General features: G+C 30.5%; 2 protein-coding genes across 3 annotated transcripts; one reads left to right on the top strand and one right to left on the bottom strand.

Moving 5' to 3' along the window:
* The first annotated feature begins 2,067 nt into the window (after positions 1–2,067).
* On the top strand, positions 2,068–11,609 carry LOC111640098. Its single transcript, XM_023386097.1, has 8 exons — positions 2,068–2,164; positions 2,240–2,316; positions 2,416–2,582; positions 2,858–2,922; positions 10,141–10,222; positions 10,336–10,425; positions 10,494–10,588; positions 11,128–11,609. Exons 3-8 carry the CDS (start codon positions 2,422–2,424, stop codon positions 11,208–11,210), a joined length of 576 nt encoding a protein of 191 aa, XP_023241865.1. The 5' UTR covers positions 2,068–2,164; positions 2,240–2,316; positions 2,416–2,421; the 3' UTR covers positions 11,211–11,609.
* A 357-nt stretch (positions 11,610–11,966) lies between these two features.
* Positions 11,967–14,880, bottom strand: LOC111640099 (piggyBac transposable element-derived protein 4-like). Of its 2 annotated transcripts, XM_023386098.1 has the most exons (4): positions 14,511–14,880; positions 12,478–14,226; positions 12,116–12,385; positions 11,967–12,023 (listed from the first exon to the last, which is right to left on the bottom strand). In XM_023386098.1, the coding sequence occupies exons 1-2, from the start codon at positions 14,659–14,661 to the stop codon at positions 12,563–12,565; spliced, it is 1,815 nt and encodes a 604-aa protein (XP_023241866.1). In that variant the 5' UTR covers positions 14,662–14,880; the 3' UTR covers positions 11,967–12,023; positions 12,116–12,385; positions 12,478–12,562. The 2 variants fall into 2 exon arrangements, with proteins under 2 accessions (XP_023241866.1, XP_023241867.1); XM_023386099.1 differs by lacking the exon at positions 12,116–12,385.
* Positions 14,881–20,110: the final 5,230 nt, after the last annotated feature.

The following is a 20,110-nucleotide window of genomic DNA, read 5'->3' as shown; positions in this document are numbered from 1 at the left end:
TAGTGCCAGTGATGGATGGTCAGAGAGATATTGTACATTGCACTACTGTATTTTCCTAATTGTAGTATTGTGTTTTTTTTTTTTTTTCAACTTTGCTTTAGTCGTCATATCAGATAACTCAACACATTTTCACTTTCCCTTGGGGTGTCAACTTATGCAGACTCGACTGTATTTTATTATATTATTTGTCTGCTTAGGACTTAGCGTATTATTAGGAGTTATTATACTAGTGTTCCATTTCTACGAAAGGAGAAAGTCTTATTAAAAAAAAAACAATCACCTGGTATTTCAGGTGAACTACCAAGTGAAAAATAAAGATCGTTTTTTCACCTTGTTTTTTCAATAAAGATAATATGCTAAGTCCTAAGTAGACAAATAATATAATATAATAAAATCCAGATTCAGTTTGTGTACTGATGATGGCCATATTTGTGTCTGGAGGCTCCGTGGTAAATGCTTCAATCCTGTCTATGCTTTGGAGCAGCACACCACCCCTGCAGCTGTTGTGATGGTCTGGAGTGACATCACAAACAATGGCTGGTCACCTCTTCTAGTGATCCAAGGGGCCATGACAGCCCAGCAGTATGTTAGTGACATCCTGCAGTCACATATGTTGCCTTTCATGGCAGGGCTCCCATGAGCCATTTTTTAACAGGGCAATGCTCGACCCCATAGCAAGAGTGTCTCAGGACTGCCTCTGTCATATTGCCACACTTCTCTGGTCTGCCCGGTACCCCGATTTGTCACCAATCAAACATATCTGGTTCACCAAATTAGACAGACTAGGAGTTTGGCCGAACTAGAGGACCACTTGCAACAACTGTAGACTGAGATGCTGCTGGACATCATATAGCATCTGTATGCCTCCATGTCTGCCTGTATCACCTCATGTATTCACACTAGAGGTGGCTCAACAGAGTACAGTACTAGAATCTCCTTTCATTTGTAGTTTTTCTTACAATAAATGATCCTTTTGCTTTTATTTTGTAATCACTTACTTGTATTGCTGTTACACTCACACATTTACAATTTTGTTAAATTCCAACTCCTTGGTGCACTAATTATGGTAACAAGTGTATAATGCATATTAAACACATTTTTTTTAATATTTGTTTTATTTATTATTATACAGGGTATCTGAGAAAGATCTTTATTATTATACAAATTCATAACACGAAAACAAAAAACAAAGCAGCCTGTTGAAATATGGTTTATGGCAAAAGAGAAAATAAATCAGAAAGTTTTTTATTATCATAAATTTAATAAACCTCTGAATTCCACAGACTCCTACAGAACTTTTTTTTCTAACCTCTTCCGCTGCTCAATGTTGAAAGTGGCCATAATCTTTCAAGTGCTAAACATTTCCACTGTTTTTAAATTTCTGTATCTAAGCATAAATTGAAGAGACACTTTGTGATGTCTTTTCATACTTCCTGTGATACTTTCTTTGTACAATTATGGTGATTTTGTTCAGCTAACCACAATATGTCATATTTTTTCCAATATTGTCATCATTTTTAATTCTGCACATTGCTAGCAGTGTTATAAACATTTATGCTAAAAACTTTTTGAGTTATTTTTTTCTTTTACTGCAAACCATTTTTCAATAGACCACTTCATTTTTATGTTATGAATTTATATAATAATAAAGATCTTTCTCATGCACACTATATAATAGAACAGTATTATATTCATTTGAAAAGTTAAATTTTGACTGTATATGACTATATATTTATCACAGAAAAAATTAATGATTTTTGCAATTTCCAAGATTCCTCAGTTTTAAACAAGATTTTTTAGAGAATTTTTTTAACAATATTAAAAAACAATCTTATTGAAATTACATTTTATGTTTATAGTACTTAAAGTATAATATTGTTAACTGTTATATGTTAAATATGTTAACTGTAATATAGTTTATTATGTTTAATAATTAATTTAAATTTATTTGTTACATTTAATTAAATTATTATTGAAATAAAGTACGTAATGGAGTTAACTTTAAGATTTTTGTAACTTAAATGATTATTAAGAATTGATAGAATTAAATAATAAATTAAAATTAAATTTTTCAGTGAACCTTTGTATCTTTTCATTGCAATAAATACAGGAATATTTATTATAAATGTTCAAAATGAAAACATTTCCTATTACAGTTTTAGAGGTAGGCTTGTTCTGCATATTAAAAATTTTTTATTGTTATCATATATTTTTAGGAGTTTTACTTTGTTTCTCTCAGATTTTAAATTGAATGATCAAGAACTTAAATTTCCCACAATTATAAGATCAACTAATATTTTTTATTCAGATGAAACAGTAAGAGTTACAATTTTAAATACTTTAAGATGTAATTAATAAATCAAATTTTAAACTTTTTTCTTTTCATTTTATAAATTCTATATTAATAATCTTTAGATAAATATGATATTAATTCCTCTACTTGGAAATAAATTCTATAAGTTAACATTAAATGTTCATTTTTCAACAATTCCTGATATAATTTCACTAGAAGTGAATAATCTAAGTCTTGAAGAAAATATCACTAATTCAAAATCTGTTGAATATTTATCATTTTTATCAAGGTGAATAATTTTATTGTGTATTTAAATTAATTATTTAATTAAGATTAGAATAAATACTAACTTGCAATATTATAAATGTAAAAGTTTTATATAAATAAAATATAATAATAGTATTTTTTGTTATATTGTGTTAAAATATTTTATTAATCCAATTAAGAAATTAAAATATGAAATAATTGAATTTTATTAAACATTTAATTAAATACAATTAAACAGGATTTTAAAACCCTTAAAAATAATTATATACTAAGTTATGTTTTGATACTTTAAAACAGTGGAAATATTCCTCCAGAATCATTTTTGCTAAAACAATTGAAAAGAAAGAAACAAGTTAAACTTGGTTTGTACATGTTTTGAAATTTTAAACTTTTAAAATTATTTATATTACATTGTTTTTTAAAAAATTTTGTATACTAAGTTTTTATTTAACATTTTTAATTAATTATTTCAAAATTAAAACTCAATTTTTAACATTTTTTAGCATTTTTAATTATTTTCAGTTAGTTATATTAACTAAGTAATAAATAATTTAAAATGTTGAATAAAAACTTATTACACAAAATCTATAGAAGTCAGAATTTAATATTATAACTCCATATAATAAATGCATTGGTTGTATGTCTATGAAGTGTATTCTCAACAGTTTTTGCTTTAATCTCATAAATTATTGATCAGGTTATAATATTGGTTTAATAACATATTTTTCAATTCCTTAAACAATGATTTGATTTCTACAAAACCAAGAATTCTCAGAAGAAGTATTTTTTATAAATAAATCATCCCATGTTGCTTGTTAAGATTACTAACAATTCTTTCTTTATAAAAATGCTTTTGGCTTTTGTTAAGCTGTCTTCAGTTTACTACATTTCAAAATATATAGAATTCTATGCTCTATAAATAATATATGATATAGAACTTTTGAACAGACAATTTTTAAATATTTTTAAACAAAATGAACATAAAAGAAACAATCCCTTAGGAAATTGACAGTTAGGGTGCGTTTACTTCTGAACTAATAGTGCTACTTCCGAACACCGGAAGTGACGTCATTAGCATGTGTATTCGTGCTTACATGTCCAGTTTGAAAGTAAACGCGAATGCTAACAACAAATATGGCGGTTTCCTGCAAATAATATTGTCAAAGCTGCTATTTTAAATGTTACGTTACAGATATAACTACTTGATTCTGAATCGGACGAGGATGATATAATTGTAGAAAAATGAAAAAATAAAAAAGAAAAGTAAGGTAAAATAAAAAAGATAGAAACTTTTATTGAAGAGACTCTACTTTTTTATAAGCCAACTGATTTTAAACAACCTTAGACTTACAAGAGAAAGTTTTGAAATTCTCCTCTAAAAAATAAGCCCAATTATAGACACCGAAAAATTACTTCCTCTGGAAGACAACCCGTGTCTCCTCAAAAGCAGCTTTTACGCTGTCTATGGGCATTGACAAATCAAGAATCATTCAGGTTTGTTTATACGAAGTAATATATGAAGTTAGATGCAGTTTATAAGAGAATAGTAGATTATACATACATATAATACATATTTAAAGCAATTGTTTTACCCAGTGAATAGATATGATGTTGTTTTGTTGTGGTGTAACTAAACTGAGTTCAAAATTAACAAATAATTGATATTAAATACAAAACACTTTTTCTTTCTTTCTTTCCTCTAAGGTATTGGCGATCGTTTTAATATGTTTAGATGGACTGCGTGGAATATTTTAAATAAAGTTGTTAATTCTTTCATACAAGTTAGTGTTAAATGAAAATGAAAAATGATCTCTTGGCCATCACACAGCAGGATGATGTAAGAATAATGAAATTTTTTATACCCAATCTGGTTTTCCTGGAATTAGAGGCTCTATTTTTGAAAAGCATATGGCTATTAAGACATCAACTGAAGAAGCAGTAGTCTATTTCAATAGAAATAAGTATTACTCTGTCATCATGTAAGTTTAGTTTGTAATGAAAAAATGGTATTCAAATGATACAATTTCTTGAGAAGTCATTTCCCATATGTAAGTGAAAATTCATTCAAGTATACAAACTTATGTAATTTTGGATTATTATTAATGCTGTTCATTTCTTTACGATTTATTTAATGCTCTGAACATAACATTTCTGAAGATTCCAAATGCGTATTAGGTAAACCTCACTTTTAATCATAAACAATGAATCGAACTTAATTTTTTTCACATTAATTAACTCTGTTTATGAAAAAAGTCATCTGAAGCTATTGAACCTTACAATGAAAAAAATATCATTGTAAACATTTTACACAACAAATAATTGAAATTTACCAATAAACATACTTTCTGCTGTTTATTTTTCGAAAACTAATTCCATTTTTAGTACTTTGCACAGAAAGTAATTTTTTCACGAGAGCAGCCATATTGAATTAGCGCAAAGCTCGATAATGAACTAGCTAGCACTCCGAGCTTACTAATTTCGCTAAACATGACGTCACATAGCTCTAAAGTAAACGCCAATGAGCGTGGCACTCGGACGAAAGTATACAGGTGAGCGTGCTGATAGTAAAATTAGCTCAGAAGTAAACGCACCTTTAGACTCACATTTACATATTATTTATAAAGATTTTAAAAATTAATGCTTTATGAAAATTATAAAAATCTATATTTATATTTCAATCATCCTATATAAATTCTACTATCTTGTACAACAGATGAATAGAACTGAAGGCAAATTTCACAATTATTAAAATAATTCCTTTAAGTAAAAATAGTAAAAAATAAACATGGCCGCCAGTTATTTACATTTAATAAATACACAATAAATATAAAACAACTTTTTCACAAAGATAAAACCTTTGCTTCTGTTTCTCTTCTGTCATTTTGCACCTGCCCTATATATATGTACATACTTTTGTTTATATTATTTTTCCACTGTCATTTTATAATATTCATATATTGTACTATTCATTATTTTTCTTATGCAACCATTTTGTAAACACGCTTACTAATTTTGATTATTCACTTTGTCTACAGTTATTTGTGATTTAGTTTTTATTATACTCTCACCGTTTTTTTTATTTTTTTATTTTTATTTTTTTTATTTTTTACTAGTTTTAATGATTATTGTTTTGTATTATTTTATTACATCTCATTCAACTGCTGTAATGTTATTGCATAATTTCCCACACTTTGTAATTCATCTGTTATCTTGTTTTGTAGCCTGGCTATGCCTTACGGTACCGAGCATGTACTTCTATGGTGCCTTAATAAAAAGATTGATTGATTTGATTGATTGATTGATTGTCATTTTGCACCATCAGCAGTCCATAAAAATTCACAAAAATATGGAGAAGACCTTCCTTTTTAGACTACTTCTTCCATAATAAAAAATGCAAAATATGGTAAAAGCATCCTCTGGTGCTTCTGCCACTGTCACAATAATAGTAAAATGGACTGCTGATGATGCAAAACAATGGAAGAGAAACAGAAGCAAAGGTTTTATATTCGTGAAAAAGTTGTATTTATATTTATTGTATACTTATTAAAAATAATTTCTGTTGAGAATATATCTGTTTTGATTTTATATTTTACATAAATAAATAAATTTAGATTATGATAACCTGTATAAATTATGTAATTTATAAGAATATACATTTTTGTTAAAGTCAGACATTCGAGGCACGTTCAAATGAAAGTGATTCGAAACGATGCATGCGAACAGTTTTCAATGTATTTTCGTGAAACAAACGCGATAGTGAAGGTTTATGTACCACGCATGCATGTGTGCAACCAGATTTGTGATAACTTCATTCGTAAGGACATGGAATTCATTTCAGAATGGCTGGTGTGGATGCAACTGCATCCAAAACAGATCAGCGAGCTGTAATTAAGTTTTTAACACTGGAAGGGTGTAAGCCGGTGGATATTCATCGCAGAATGCTGGCTGTGTACGGTGGCACGTGTGTGTCAAAGCCCACGATGACGAGGTGGGCGAGAATGTTTAGCGAAGGTCGACACGAGACACCCAGTCAGTGGCCCAGTCAGGCTCACAAAGTTGTGACAGAGAAGCTGATTACAGACATTGACACTGCAATCAAGGGAAATCGACGTCAAAACGTTCGTGATGTCGCAAATGAGTTAAACGTTTTCACTGGTAATGTTCACAATATTGTCACCAACATTCTGAAGTATTGAAAAGTTTGTTGCCAATGGGTACCACGCATGCTGTCTGAACACCACAAGAAACAGCAAATGGGCCTGAGTTTACAGCATTTGTTGCGCTACAGGGATGAGGTGACGACTTTCTGCAGCACATAGTGGCAGGGGATGAAACCTGGTGTCACCACTTCCAACCAGAAGGGAAGTCCGTCAGTATGCAATGGAAACATCACGGCTCACCTAGGTCCAAAAAATTCAAAACTCAGCAGTCAGCCAGAAAGGTGATGTTGATGGCATTTTTTGACATGCAGGGACCCCTATTACTGGAGTTTAAGGAGCCAAATATCTCCATCAATGCCCAACGGTACACCCAAACACTTGATAAGCTGCATAAGGCTATCAAAAACAAACGTCCTCGTATGCTGTCACCAGGTGTCATCATTCTGCACGACAATGCAAGGCCACATGTTGCCAAGGTGTGTGTCGAGGCACTGGCCCGTAAAAAGTGGGAAGTCCTGGAACATCCAGCTTACAGTCCAGATCTGTTGCCTTGCAACTATCACATCTTTGGACCTGAAGAAAAGTCTAATAGGTCAACGATTTCACTCTGATGATGACGTAAAGGCTGCAGTTCTGAACTGGTTCCACGATCAACCTACATCGTTCTTCGTGGACGGAATTCGTAACCTTCCTAAGCAATGGGACGCCTGTCTAAACGCCATGGGTGATTTCTTTTAACAAACTTTGTATGCATTTCACTCATTAAATATTGTTTTTTCTATCTATGTATCTGTCTTATTTCTGTCCCTACGCATCTTATGGATACACACCTTGAATCACTTTCATTTGAACACCCCTTATAGTTTAATAAAATAAATGTAATATGAGAATCCAAACTAATTTTTCTGGTAGTTAAATGTTTTATTCCTTTGTTTTGTTTTATTCGTTGTGATTAATTTTAATAACTTTTTAGTATGTTTTAATTTAAATTGTTCGATTCCATAACATTCAAATTCCATTGCAAGAATTTTCTGCAACTGAATCAGGCCTGAAAAAGGCCAAAATAATAAGGAAAAGGTGGTATGGATTTCTAATTTTATAACATGATGCCAAGATTTTGCAATGTAAAGTAAATCTAATGCAGAATTTAGTTTCATTTTTTCAAAAATAACACTATAAATTTAAACTAGAAATGTAAATTATATTTATTCATTAAAATTTTTTATTTTTATTAATTTGACTTTAAGTAACTTATATGTTGATGTTATTATTTGAATATAAATTGATCTAAATTTATTATTTTCTAAATTAAGATTAGTGTTCCAATTTAAAATTGCTAATAGAATTAGAATATCAATCTGAATTGCTTTTATTTATGTATCAAATGTTAAATTAGAAACATAAGTATTAAGAAAAATATACAAGTAATATTTTTAAACATGTATTTCAAATTAATATTTTAAAATTAATTTTTGAAAAACAATGTTAAAATAAGATTTCATTAAAATTTTTTATTTTTATTAATTTGACTTTAAGTAACTTTTAGGTGCTTTATACTTTCAGGTGTTTTTAATACAATAGTTTTACTCAACTTATGCAACATTACATCTGCAGTTTATAAAACTCCAGTACAGTAGTTTTATGTATCAGAAACAAATTTTATATTTAGATTGGTTATTTTATATATTATTGTATTTTTGTGGAATGACCAGCATGCCGGTTTAAATTAGGCTATACATCCCTCTCTAGAGGGCGCATTAAAAAAAACGAATAAGTTACGTCAAGTAAAAACAAATGAGTTTTTATTCTAAACTGTCAGCATTACATCAAAAACTACCATTATATATTTAATTTCTTAAGTTTTTGTTCTTTCTAATGAGGTTAAATTATCTTGGAATTCCGAAAGTGCTTTTTTTTATGTGTATTTTATTGTTATTTGATTCATAAATGTAAAAATAAGCATATTAAATTTAAGAAACTCATTGTAAATTATAAAACAAAACTTACTCTAACATCTTGTAAATGTGCAGCCGAATTTATTAACTTCTAACATTTTCGGTCATATTAAATTACCTTTATCAAGAAAAACAGTAAAAGTCGAACACTTAGCACCTTTACAAACACCGAAACCTTTACAAACAGGTCATTTAACATGACCAAAAATGTTAGAAGTTAATAAATTCGGCTGAATATTTACAAGGTGTTAGAGTAAGTTTTGTTTTATTGATTAATATGCAGTCTCTGAGGAATTGTAAATTATCTCAACTTATGTCCATTAACATCAGCTTTGTGTGAATTTCAGAGAAAAGTGATATTTTTAAGGTGGAGCCCACACCAACTACCACTGTCACTACTACTAATGTCAATAAGTCGTTAATTTTCTTATTGTCTTGTAAAGGAAAATGCTTTTATTCTTGCGAGCGCTTTCGATGTAAATATGCATGTCGTCTTCAGGCAATTCAAAAACAAAATTCGAAAGCGCTCGCAAGAATAAAATATTTTAATTATATTTAACGCCTCATAGTCTGAAGTTTTGGAAGAAGTTTTAATTGAGATAACTGTTGGCGTGACATCCAACCCCAGTACTTACTACTCCTAAAAAGAAAATGCTTTTCCTGATTTTAAGTTAGTCAAATTACAGTGTTATTATTTTATTGTACTCAAAAGAATGTTTTCTTTAATGTTTAATTAATAACTAGTTTTGTTACATCTGATTAATTTTATTTTTTAGTTGCAGTTTAACTGGCATGCTGGTTTCCCTCGTTTATATGTGACATGTCAAGCCAGTTATTCCACGAAAATATGGTACCAATATAGGTCAAATTTGTTTTAACTCTCAATCTTATGAACATAAGATCTTTCAATATGTCCATCATATGACCACATCAGCTATATCTAGGTCAGATAAACTGTAAGAATATATGAATCATACCTGTACTTGAGCCTAGTTCTCTTAGAGTTTTTTTTTTTTCGTAACTCTTTCTGCCCTGTGGGAACTAACAGGGTCTCTTTTAGCAAGCCCATTATGGATTTTGCCAGGTACACATTGGGGTGGCTGGGTGATGAGGGATGGAGCCCAACATATCCAGATGGACCAACCCTGAAAAATTCCTGGGGATTTTTTGAAACGTTCAGATTTGATCCCGGGTTCCCCAGAGTGGTAGGCTGCTACCTTGACTGCTCTGCCATCCAACCCAGTTCTCTGAGAGTAGTAGACATATGCTTTAGCTATTTTAACCATCTAGTCATCAAATCTTTATTAAATTAGTACTATTAGAAATAATTTATTTTTGATATTATTTTAAATATATTCAATTTATTATTATTTTGTTAATTAATCAAATGCATTCATATTAAAAATTTTATTTTGTAAATCTACAATATTATAATTTAGTTTAAAATATTTTTATCTAATAATAGATAAAACTTCAAAATCAAAAATGTTTCAGCCATTAACTTTTAAATCTAACATAAAATCATCTGGATATAATCAAGTTTCCAGGTAAGAAGAATTGAATTGATAAAGCATATGTTAGCATTTTTTTCTATTTCTAAAAATATCAATATTTTCCAAATTTTACAATACAATTTTTTCTTTTTAAATACAATTAAAAGAAGAAAACTTTTTCATCCTATTCTTAATAAACAACACAACAATAATACAATACTCAAAAAGAGATCCTCTTCTGATTTGGCTTGGAAAAAGTAAGTTTACTTATTTTACATTATTTTATAAATGTAATATCAAAACAAAACATTGAATTGCTTTCCAGAAAAGAAATAATCAAATGCTATTGGGAAAAGGAACCAAAACAATTATATTCTGAAAGATTAGAAAATTCAAAAAACTTAATTTTACAAACTACAGGTAAATTTTAATTTAATGTATTGAAATACCCTTCATAAAAACTATTCTTAATTTAGGTTTTAGTATTTCTTAATATTCTCTGTGAAAATAACATACAAAAATAAAATTACATATCTATTCTGAAATTAAATATTAATGTATTGTCAAATTATTTTGAATTACTATTAAATTATTCAATATTGATAATTTCACACCATACTAAACTGAGAATAAACTCAATAATTTGCATATTATTAGCATATATTATTTTAGTACCTACTGTAGAGTACTTGTTGTTATGGAGTATGTTGTTACTCATCAGGCTTAAAGTCTGAAATTCATAAGAAAAAATATATGTAGCCTACAAAGTTTCCTTGCAGCCCACATCATGAAAAGGTTGCTCACCACTGCTCTAGAATATAAGCTCCTTCATACATTAATTCAAAAAGTTAAATATAAAAACACTGACTGGTTTTATTTGTTGTCATTGATTATGGTTTCTGATAGGTTTAATCTCATTTAATTATTATCTAATATATCATGATATATTTTGGTTTCAGGTAAACCTACATTGATTATGATAGCTTGCAACATGATTGTGATAAAGCAGATGTTTCAACTTTTTATTCATGGTATTTGTTAGTTAAAAAAAACTCTTACTATTTATTTTACCTTAGCTTACATTATGAATCAGTTTATTTAATACTTCAGGTAAGACTAAATAAGTTTGGGATATGCTGTGATAATCAATTGTTGAATTATATCCAAATAACTGTTCTAATTGTAAAGAATTGAATCTATTACATATCCACCTACTTCTAAAGTGTAAATCATATTGATTATTAACCTTTTCCTTACCAATTGCCGTGCCCCCTTGTTTATGTTTAGTGTGTAAACAGCCCAAGGTCAATGTAGGTGAATCAGGCAATATTATTTTAAAAATCCACCAAAATAATTTATATATTCATATGAAAAAAATTATATATCTTTATCAATATATTTATTGTTAAATATGACATTTTTCAATAAATTTTATTTAAAAAATTTGAGGAAAAAAAATTTTATCATAACTGACATTCAAAGTTGAAAATTTGTTACTTTTTGTCAAAATTAACATTGTCCGGTTACTTCATTCTTATTGGCACTTGGCCAGAACAATGTAGAATATTGTTTTGTACAATTATATGTAACTTTTATGCATGTATGTATTTTCGTTTTCAAATTATCACACATTAATAAAAAACAAAAGTTATTATTTCAAGCAAATTTTTACTATAATCTAGTAAACTTTATTTTTGTGAAAATAAGCAAAAATTAAAATAGTTTTGATATAAACATAATCATTATAATACATACATATAACATACGTTGATTTTTAACTCAAAATTTAACATTAATACAAAAAATAGGAAAAAGAGTAGAAAAAAATGCATTTTTGATGCTGCCAGGTCCAAATCTGTAAGAGAGTATTTATTTATTGAATTTGCTGCAAAATGATAATGCAGATAAATATAATGTAGAATGTTTGATCAGAATTATATCACATACTTATCCTATCAGCAATGATGCTTTGGGTAACATTCAGGATGTAACTCCTTTAAATGAGTGCAGATTGTTCTCGATCTCCGTTTTAGTCCCATACTAGTGCAGACACAGCACCTTGATTCCTTTCCTTCTGGTAATTTTCTTAGTTCTCTCGAATCATTATAATACATACATATAACACGTTGATTTTTAACTCAAAATTTAACATTAATACATAAAAAATAGGAAAAAGAGTAGAAAAAAAATGCATTTTTGATGCTGCCAGGTCCAAATCTGTAAGAGAGTATTTATTTATTGAATTTTCTGCAAAATGATAATTCAGATAAATATTATGTAAAATGTTTGATCAGAATTATATCACATACTTATCCTATCAGCAACGATGCTTTGGGTAACATTCAGGATGTAACCCCTTCAAACAATGAGTGCAGATTGTTCTCGATCTTCGTTTTAGTCCCATACTAGTGCAGACACAGCACCTTGATTCCTTTTTTTTTTTGGTAATTTTCTTAGTTCTCTCGGTCCTAGAGGATCTGGAGGATCTGGAGGAAGTTGTTTTGTTGCCATCCATTCCTCCTCCAAGCTCTCTATTATCGATATATAAAAGGCGTACCTTGATTTTAATTTTCCTGGGCCTCCAAAATTTTCCTTGTATAATAGATACGAGTTCAACACCATCCTGCCTATAATGTTGAACCCAACCTTCTTCCAGTATTTTATGGTCTTTCTCTCATCCAAGTACGCATACAGCATCATGTCCGATGTATCGACTCCACCCATAAATTTATTATATTCTAATATTATTTGTGGCTTTGACTTAGCCACTCCGCGCCTAACAATTTGTCCTTCACACGCCCTCGCATGGCTGGATAGTAGCAAGACCGGATTTTTTTGTGACAATTTCTCTCGGAAGCCACAGGCTAGCAATGGGCCAGATCTAAAATAGGATGTTTGGCCAACAGAAAACTTCGACGATTTTAGTGGGGCAGGTAAATACTTTTTATTTCGTCGAACAGTGCCAGTGATATAGGTACCCAATGAATATAAATTTCGAACAAGAGGAACCGACATAAAGAAATTATCTACAAAAAGATGATAACCTTTATTGAGGTACATCCCCGTCTCAAGCAGTTTTTTTACGACGCTGTACCCTAGACCAAATTTAGAATTGTTGTCCTTTTCCTGCTGAGTCCTGGCCCTTCTATAAGTGAAAAAACTCAAGCAGTAATTAGAGACTGAGTCACACAGCATCCAAAATTTTATGCCCCACTGATGATGTTTTTTTGGAAGGTGCTGCAAGAGAGAGGTTCTAATTGTGGTACCAACAAGGCTCTCATCCACACAAATTTGCTGGTGTGGTGTGTAGTAATGTCGGAACACTCTGTTAGCATGATCGACCAGCGGTTGAAACTTTGCACAAGGATCGTATCCTTCTTCCGCTGGGCCGGATAACTTAGAGTTATCGACGAGATGGAAAAAACGTAACAAGTGATAAAAGCGGGTTCTTGAAAACATTTTCCCAAACCATGGAGTGGCTTGGGAGGAAGAAGTGGACCAGTAATATGCTATTGCACGCTTTTTGATTAATCCCATGTTCAATATACATGCTATAAACCCCTTTATTTCTAAAACCGAAATTTTGGTCCAGTTCTTCAGAGCGGGCGGTACATTATTCCCCATGCCATTTATTACTTGTTGTGCGTAACGATTTGATTCCGTTACGATTAGATTGAGCAAAGTCATTGTGAAAAAAAGATTGAAATACACAATTGGGGGTGAATCTGGCGGTGGCATGTGCTTAGGGCCAGCTAGCTCTAGGAAAGTGAAAGGAAGTGAAGAAGATTGCTCCGGAGAAAGAACCTCCTGATAGTCCTCATCATCGTCATCATTTCTGGATTTTGTATGGTTATTAGAGAGGCTTGGAGAGGGAATATCCTCATCAGAATCATTATCCGATCCTTCGTATACACTAACATCAGGGTCAGAGTCAGACTCTGATATCGTATCCGAGAAATTTTCTATATTATCTAAAAGGTCAGAGTTGTCCAACACTTTTTGGATTTTAGATGTTGATGCCATGATTGTGAAATAAATGTTCGTAAAAATCGATAAATCTAATAAAAAAAAAAATAAACTATATGTAATGATATGTTACAATATAAACCTAAAACTATAATTAATAAAATTACGATAACTAAATCCAAAATATAAAATAGAACAATTACAAATAATTTATTATATATATGATGCAATATAAAATCAAAATTTATAATTAAAATTATAAAAACTGTAACTTATATATCTTAGATAGGAAATTACTTTATTTTATATACAAACTATGTAGAAAAATGACTGAATAATTAAATAAAATGGACAAAGAAAAAATATAGCACCTTACCTGCAACACACACAACAGTAGCCTTCATGCAAGAAAGCAAGAGTGAACTTTGAAAATTCAAAACAATGGTTTTATAGGTCAACACAACACCACCTGGACACAAACATGTGAAATATAGGGTAAACAATACATTCTCGTCAAGTGCTGACATCTGTTGTCGATAGATTTCATAAAAAATTATTTTTACCAAAGTACACACGAATCATTACTCCAGTCATTTTCATTAACGATGAGGGGTATGAGAGATCAGGACCCTGGTCGTGAGAAGGTTAAAGAAAAAAATTTTTGGACTAGAATTATTACTAGACAATGATTGTTACAATGTACTTTTTAGATTTCTATACTCATTGCCATAAAAATTAGCATACCAAGGAGGAATTGTTGTATCGCTGCAAAACTGATAAGTCTCAAGCAGATAGGGAAATGATTAGAGTTATAGCATGATGGATCATTGTGTAATGCAGCAGAGGGTGTTAAACTATGTTCTCCTTGTCGTATAAAAATGTGCACAAAAGCATCCTGTCTGTAGTGTACCTGTTGCAGAGGGATGCTGTATCACTAGGGATGCCTTTATGTTGCAATTGAAGACCATATGAACAACTGAGTTTGAAAGCAATACCAACTAACTGTGATATGATACCAAATGTTCTTGAGGTATCACAGCAGCCATTATGTGTACTGCCATTGATACCACTCACTGTCACCTCCATTTGGAGTATGTCACTCCCAACAGGATTGGATCACAACAGAATGGAACCAGGTTGTCTACAGTGACAAATCCAGATTCAGTTTGGGCACTGATGACAGCTGTGTTTTTGTCTGGAGCCTTGTGGTGAATGCCTTAATCCTGTCTGTGTATTAATCATAGAGGATTACCTTACATACACTGCTCAATCCTTTTTTTTCTCTTCTTTCTATCTCCACACCCTCTTCCGTTCGCCTCTTTTCCCTTCTTCCACCAGCTAAACACTTTGTGTGCAGTTGTTGTCTTTTATTAAAAAAAACCCTGTCTGTGCTTTGGAATGGCACACCACCCTCACAGCTGGTATGATGATCTGGAGTACCATCATGTACTACAGCTAATCACCTCTAGTAGTGATCCAAGGGGCCATGACAGCCTAGTGGTATGTTAGTGACATCCTGCAGCCACATGTGTTGCCTCTCATGGTAAGGTTCCCAAAAGCCATTTTTCAACAGGGCAATGCTCGACCCCATAGCAAGAGTGTCTCAGGACTACCTCTGTCATATTGCCACACTTCTCTGGTCTGCTCGGTACCCCAATTTGTCACCAATCAAACATATCTGGTGTCACCTGGTTCATCAAATTGGACAGACTAGGAGTTTGGCCGAACTAGAGGATCACTTGCAACAACTGTAGACTGAGAGACTGCTGGACATCATATAGAACCTGTATGCATCCATGTCTGCCTGTATCACCTCATGTATTCACACTAGAGGTGGCTCAACAGGGTACTAAAATTGCCTTTCATTTGTAGTTTTTCCTACAATAAATGATCCTTTTGCTTTTATTTTGTAATTACTTATAACACCATTACATGGGAGGTGCTACTGAGCTTTGCAGCTGTTTTTTGTGAGAGTTGATTAAGATTATTGGATTAAGTTCGTATTGTAAGGTGACTGTTTTTGTGGAAAAATTACAAATTCTTCTGTTGGTTTTATTATTGTGGTTAGATAATTTTTATATGTATTAGAATTAAGAAGTAGAAATGACAGTTAGGATTCCTCCTCATAGGGATAAACTTCAGACTTCTGGGAGACATAAATGCTTGCCTAGCAAACCTTGCATTAAAGTAAAACATTTAGAGTCTTAATTTTGCCACAGGAGGAAGAAGACAGTAAAATGTATAATGATTTTGTCTCATTAAGAAATTTTTTGAAACTTCTCTAGCCAAGTTAGATGAGAAAATAGACCTTATTTCTATCTGGATGGCTTTGGCGTCGTATTGTAATAGTATCACTGTACTGACAGCAAAATTAGAAGAAAATAACAATATGAAAAACTGAATGGCTCACTTTGAGAATGCCATACAAGAGTCTATAGCATATAACGGAGTTTTGTGGCCCTTTTTATTAGATAGAATTTCTAACATTCAAAGTAATAATAACTTAATGATATTTAATCTGTCAATCCCAAACAAATTAAATTAAAAAACCTATATTACACAAATACTTATATTGGTCAAACCAACATTCTTAATAAGTGAGAATGATATTATTAAAGTTGAAAGGTGAGGAAGGAATAATTAAGATATTTATTGTGTTACACTGACTAATGTATGCTTCTGAAATCTGATTTTTGGTAAATTCTGGAAAAAAGCAGCACAAGTAATTCATTTGAGAAATCGTATTCCTTATTTGCAGATTTGTCTCCAGGTTCATGTGTGCGCTGAAAACATTTATTAAACTATCTTAAAAATGTTAAATCAGAAGGAAAAAAAATACTTTTAAGAGATGATATTTTAATCATAGATGATAAACAATTTATGTATTACTTTTCTAATCACCTAAAAGAGGGTTTTGGATGAATAAAAACTTAATTGTTATGTCCTTCAGATCCGACTTTCACTGGAGTTCAATAAATAAAACATCTTAAAATTGATCTCTGAGTAATCCTAGAACTCCACTGAAAGTTAGATCTAAAGGACATAACAATTAAGTTTTTATTTGTCCAAAACTGCTTTTTAGATGGTTAGAAAAGTAACAGAGTACAGTACATCCAGCTAATATTGCTAATTATAGCATTTTATTAATTTACATGTTCTTTAGTTAACCAAAATCTTATTGAATTTCCAAATTTTTTAAGGATAGATATATCCTATTGCTCATAGTCCAAATATACATGGTAATACAGATAAAATACTTTTCTCTTGAGAGTTTGTTTCCTGGAATTTGCATGGATTTTCTAATAATTGGACAACTGTTTCAAATTGGCTATTGGGAAGTCAGGGATTGATGACTTTTGGATGCAGTGAGACTTGGTGTCAACAAGAAGCAATTCTAAAGTTACTGGATTTAATTCCTAGTGATTGGATTATTTGTTTTTTAGATGTAATTTGATCAAATATTTATGGTCACCCTTCAGGAGGTTTGTTGCTGTTCTTGAATCAGAAATTAGGAAGTTGAGATTTAATTGTTTCTAATTCTGAAGTTATTGCTGTTATTATGTGGAATTCAAAGATTTTTAGGAATATAAGTGTTTTACTCATTCTAACATATATTAATATGGCAAGTAAATTATCTTATATTTTGAATAGGGTCTCTGAAATTTTAGAGCACCATTCTATTTTTTATGAAGAAATACTAATTATGAGAGATTTTAATGCTTGCATTGGAGACTTATTTGATTATCAGATTGGAGACAATAATTCTGTTATATTACAGTATAGAAAATCCAAAACCACATGAATAATGCAAGCAGAAAATTAATTGAATTTACTCATGATCACGACTTCATAATTTTAAATGGTAGAATAGCAGATGACTTTCCAGCAGAATTTACCTATTTTACACTTAGAGGGGGTTCCGTGCTGGACTATTCATAATATCTTTTTAGTATCCAATACTAAAAAGCTTTTCTATACTAAATCTCAACTAGTCTGACCATTTTCCTTTTTGAGTACAGTTCAACTTGATTTCTCAGAAAAACAATAAGTCAATTTACATGTTTAAGTAAAAAATTTGTAAATGTTGGTCTCTGTTACAGATTTAATTATTTGCAGAGAAAATCAGTGAGTTCATTGTCAATAATGTCCAAATGCTGATTAACTGTTTTGAGTTCTATAAAAACTTAATCTCGTGTTTATTACATATGGCTAGACAACTAAAAATTTACAAAATTATCACAACTGATAATTGGAAAGTGCCGTGGTTTGATGAAGCCTTGTTTTGGCCAAACATCAGAAATCAGCTAGTCTCAGAAGGTTTTTACAGTTAAATACTGAATATGAATGAAATAAATATTTACAAATGAAATGAATATTTAATGCTTTATGTAAAGCTAAGAAAAGAATTTACTCATGATTGAATTTACTCATGTAAATTCAATCACGAGAAAAGAAGAAAAGAAAGAATGAAAGTACTAATAAAGTACTTTCATACTTTCTTTTCTTAGCTTTACATAAAGCATTAAATAACAGTTGGTCAAAACTAGAGACACTTAATCTTTTTGGAATCAGTTAAACAGATTTTGTCAACAACAGATATCTCTGAGGAATGAGATATCGCTATACGAAAGGTATACATTTTATTCAGATTTATATGCTAGTGGAATCTCTAGTCCTTACATCTCACTTCTGCTGGAGCCTCAAAACTTGCATTCAGACCCGTTATTGGACTTGCCAATTTTTAATGAAGTGTAATTGTAATAATAAACAAGTTGAAAATAAATTCTGCACCGGGGATCACGAATAAACTTATGTCCATCTATTATAAAATGCAGGTCCTGATATGTATTGTTTTTTACGTTTATTATTTAACAAAATATTAGATTCCAGTAAGATTCTGTCATATTGGAAATCGATAAGATTAAAAATGATTTATAAAAAAGGTGATTAGATGGATTGTCTTATCACAAAAATGATCTGTCTAATTATCAACTCATAGCTCTTCTTTCTACACTTTGTAAACTATTTACCAAGATTTTGGCTAATCATCTGAACAAATGGTTACTGATGCACAATTTATTGAACCCACTAGTTTGGATTTTGTGAAGAATGATGTACCATTTTGAATATTTTTTTTTTATTGCATACTTTAATAAAAATGCAACTAAGTGTTAAGTGTCAATGTGTGATTGCATGTTTTGTTGATTTTCATAAAGCTTTTGATTCAGTTATCATGCCAAAACTAGAGGATAAACTACAACGATTAGGAGTCTCAATGAAATTCTCATCACTGATTAAAATACTGTGTTCAGATCTGCTGCTCAAATTCATACCATAAAAGGTCAATCAGAATTTTTTCATTTTTTTCAAGCTCTGTTCTTTTTTCAGTCTATATGAATGATTTATCATTTATATTTAAAGACCTAGAATCAGACAGGTTTATGCCACAGAATATAGATATTCACACATTACAATATGTTGATGATTTGGTTTTACTAACAAAAACCTAATAAATCTGCAAAGGAAGTTAAATAGGTTACAAGAATATTTTTTCAGGAAAATGGTCTTCAAATTTCCAGGATAAAACAAAGATTCGTACATTTGGCAATGGTTCTCGATTACAAAAAGCAGACAAATTTTTTATTGACAATAAATATATAGGAATAGTTAGAGATTTCTTATCTAGCAGTTGTCTTTGCTTCTCCTTTAACTTTTTTTTTATAAATTGGAAATGATTAGCAAGAAACATGTCAAGAATAAAAAAATACTTAAAATCTACAGTTCAATCAAATCCACTAATTTGCACAAGTCTTTGGGTAATTCATTGGTAGATACTCTCACACTGTATGGAATTCAAATTTGGGGCACTTCCCAATTTATCAATTTATCAAAATTACATATGCTGTTTTATAAAAAGCTATTTAGCTTATATTGTCCCATACCTTATTATTTCTTGAAAGCAGAACTAAATCTTTA

This window comes from Centruroides sculpturatus, unplaced genomic scaffold (genome assembly GCF_000671375.1).
Source record: "Centruroides sculpturatus isolate CEXI.00-Female unplaced genomic scaffold, Cexi_2.0 scaffold1322, whole genome shotgun sequence".
In the NCBI taxonomy this organism is placed as follows: Eukaryota; Metazoa; Arthropoda; class Arachnida; order Scorpiones; family Buthidae; genus Centruroides; species Centruroides sculpturatus.
Note: the sequence above shows the minus strand (reverse complement) of the source record. Positions and strands in the feature narration are given on the sequence as shown.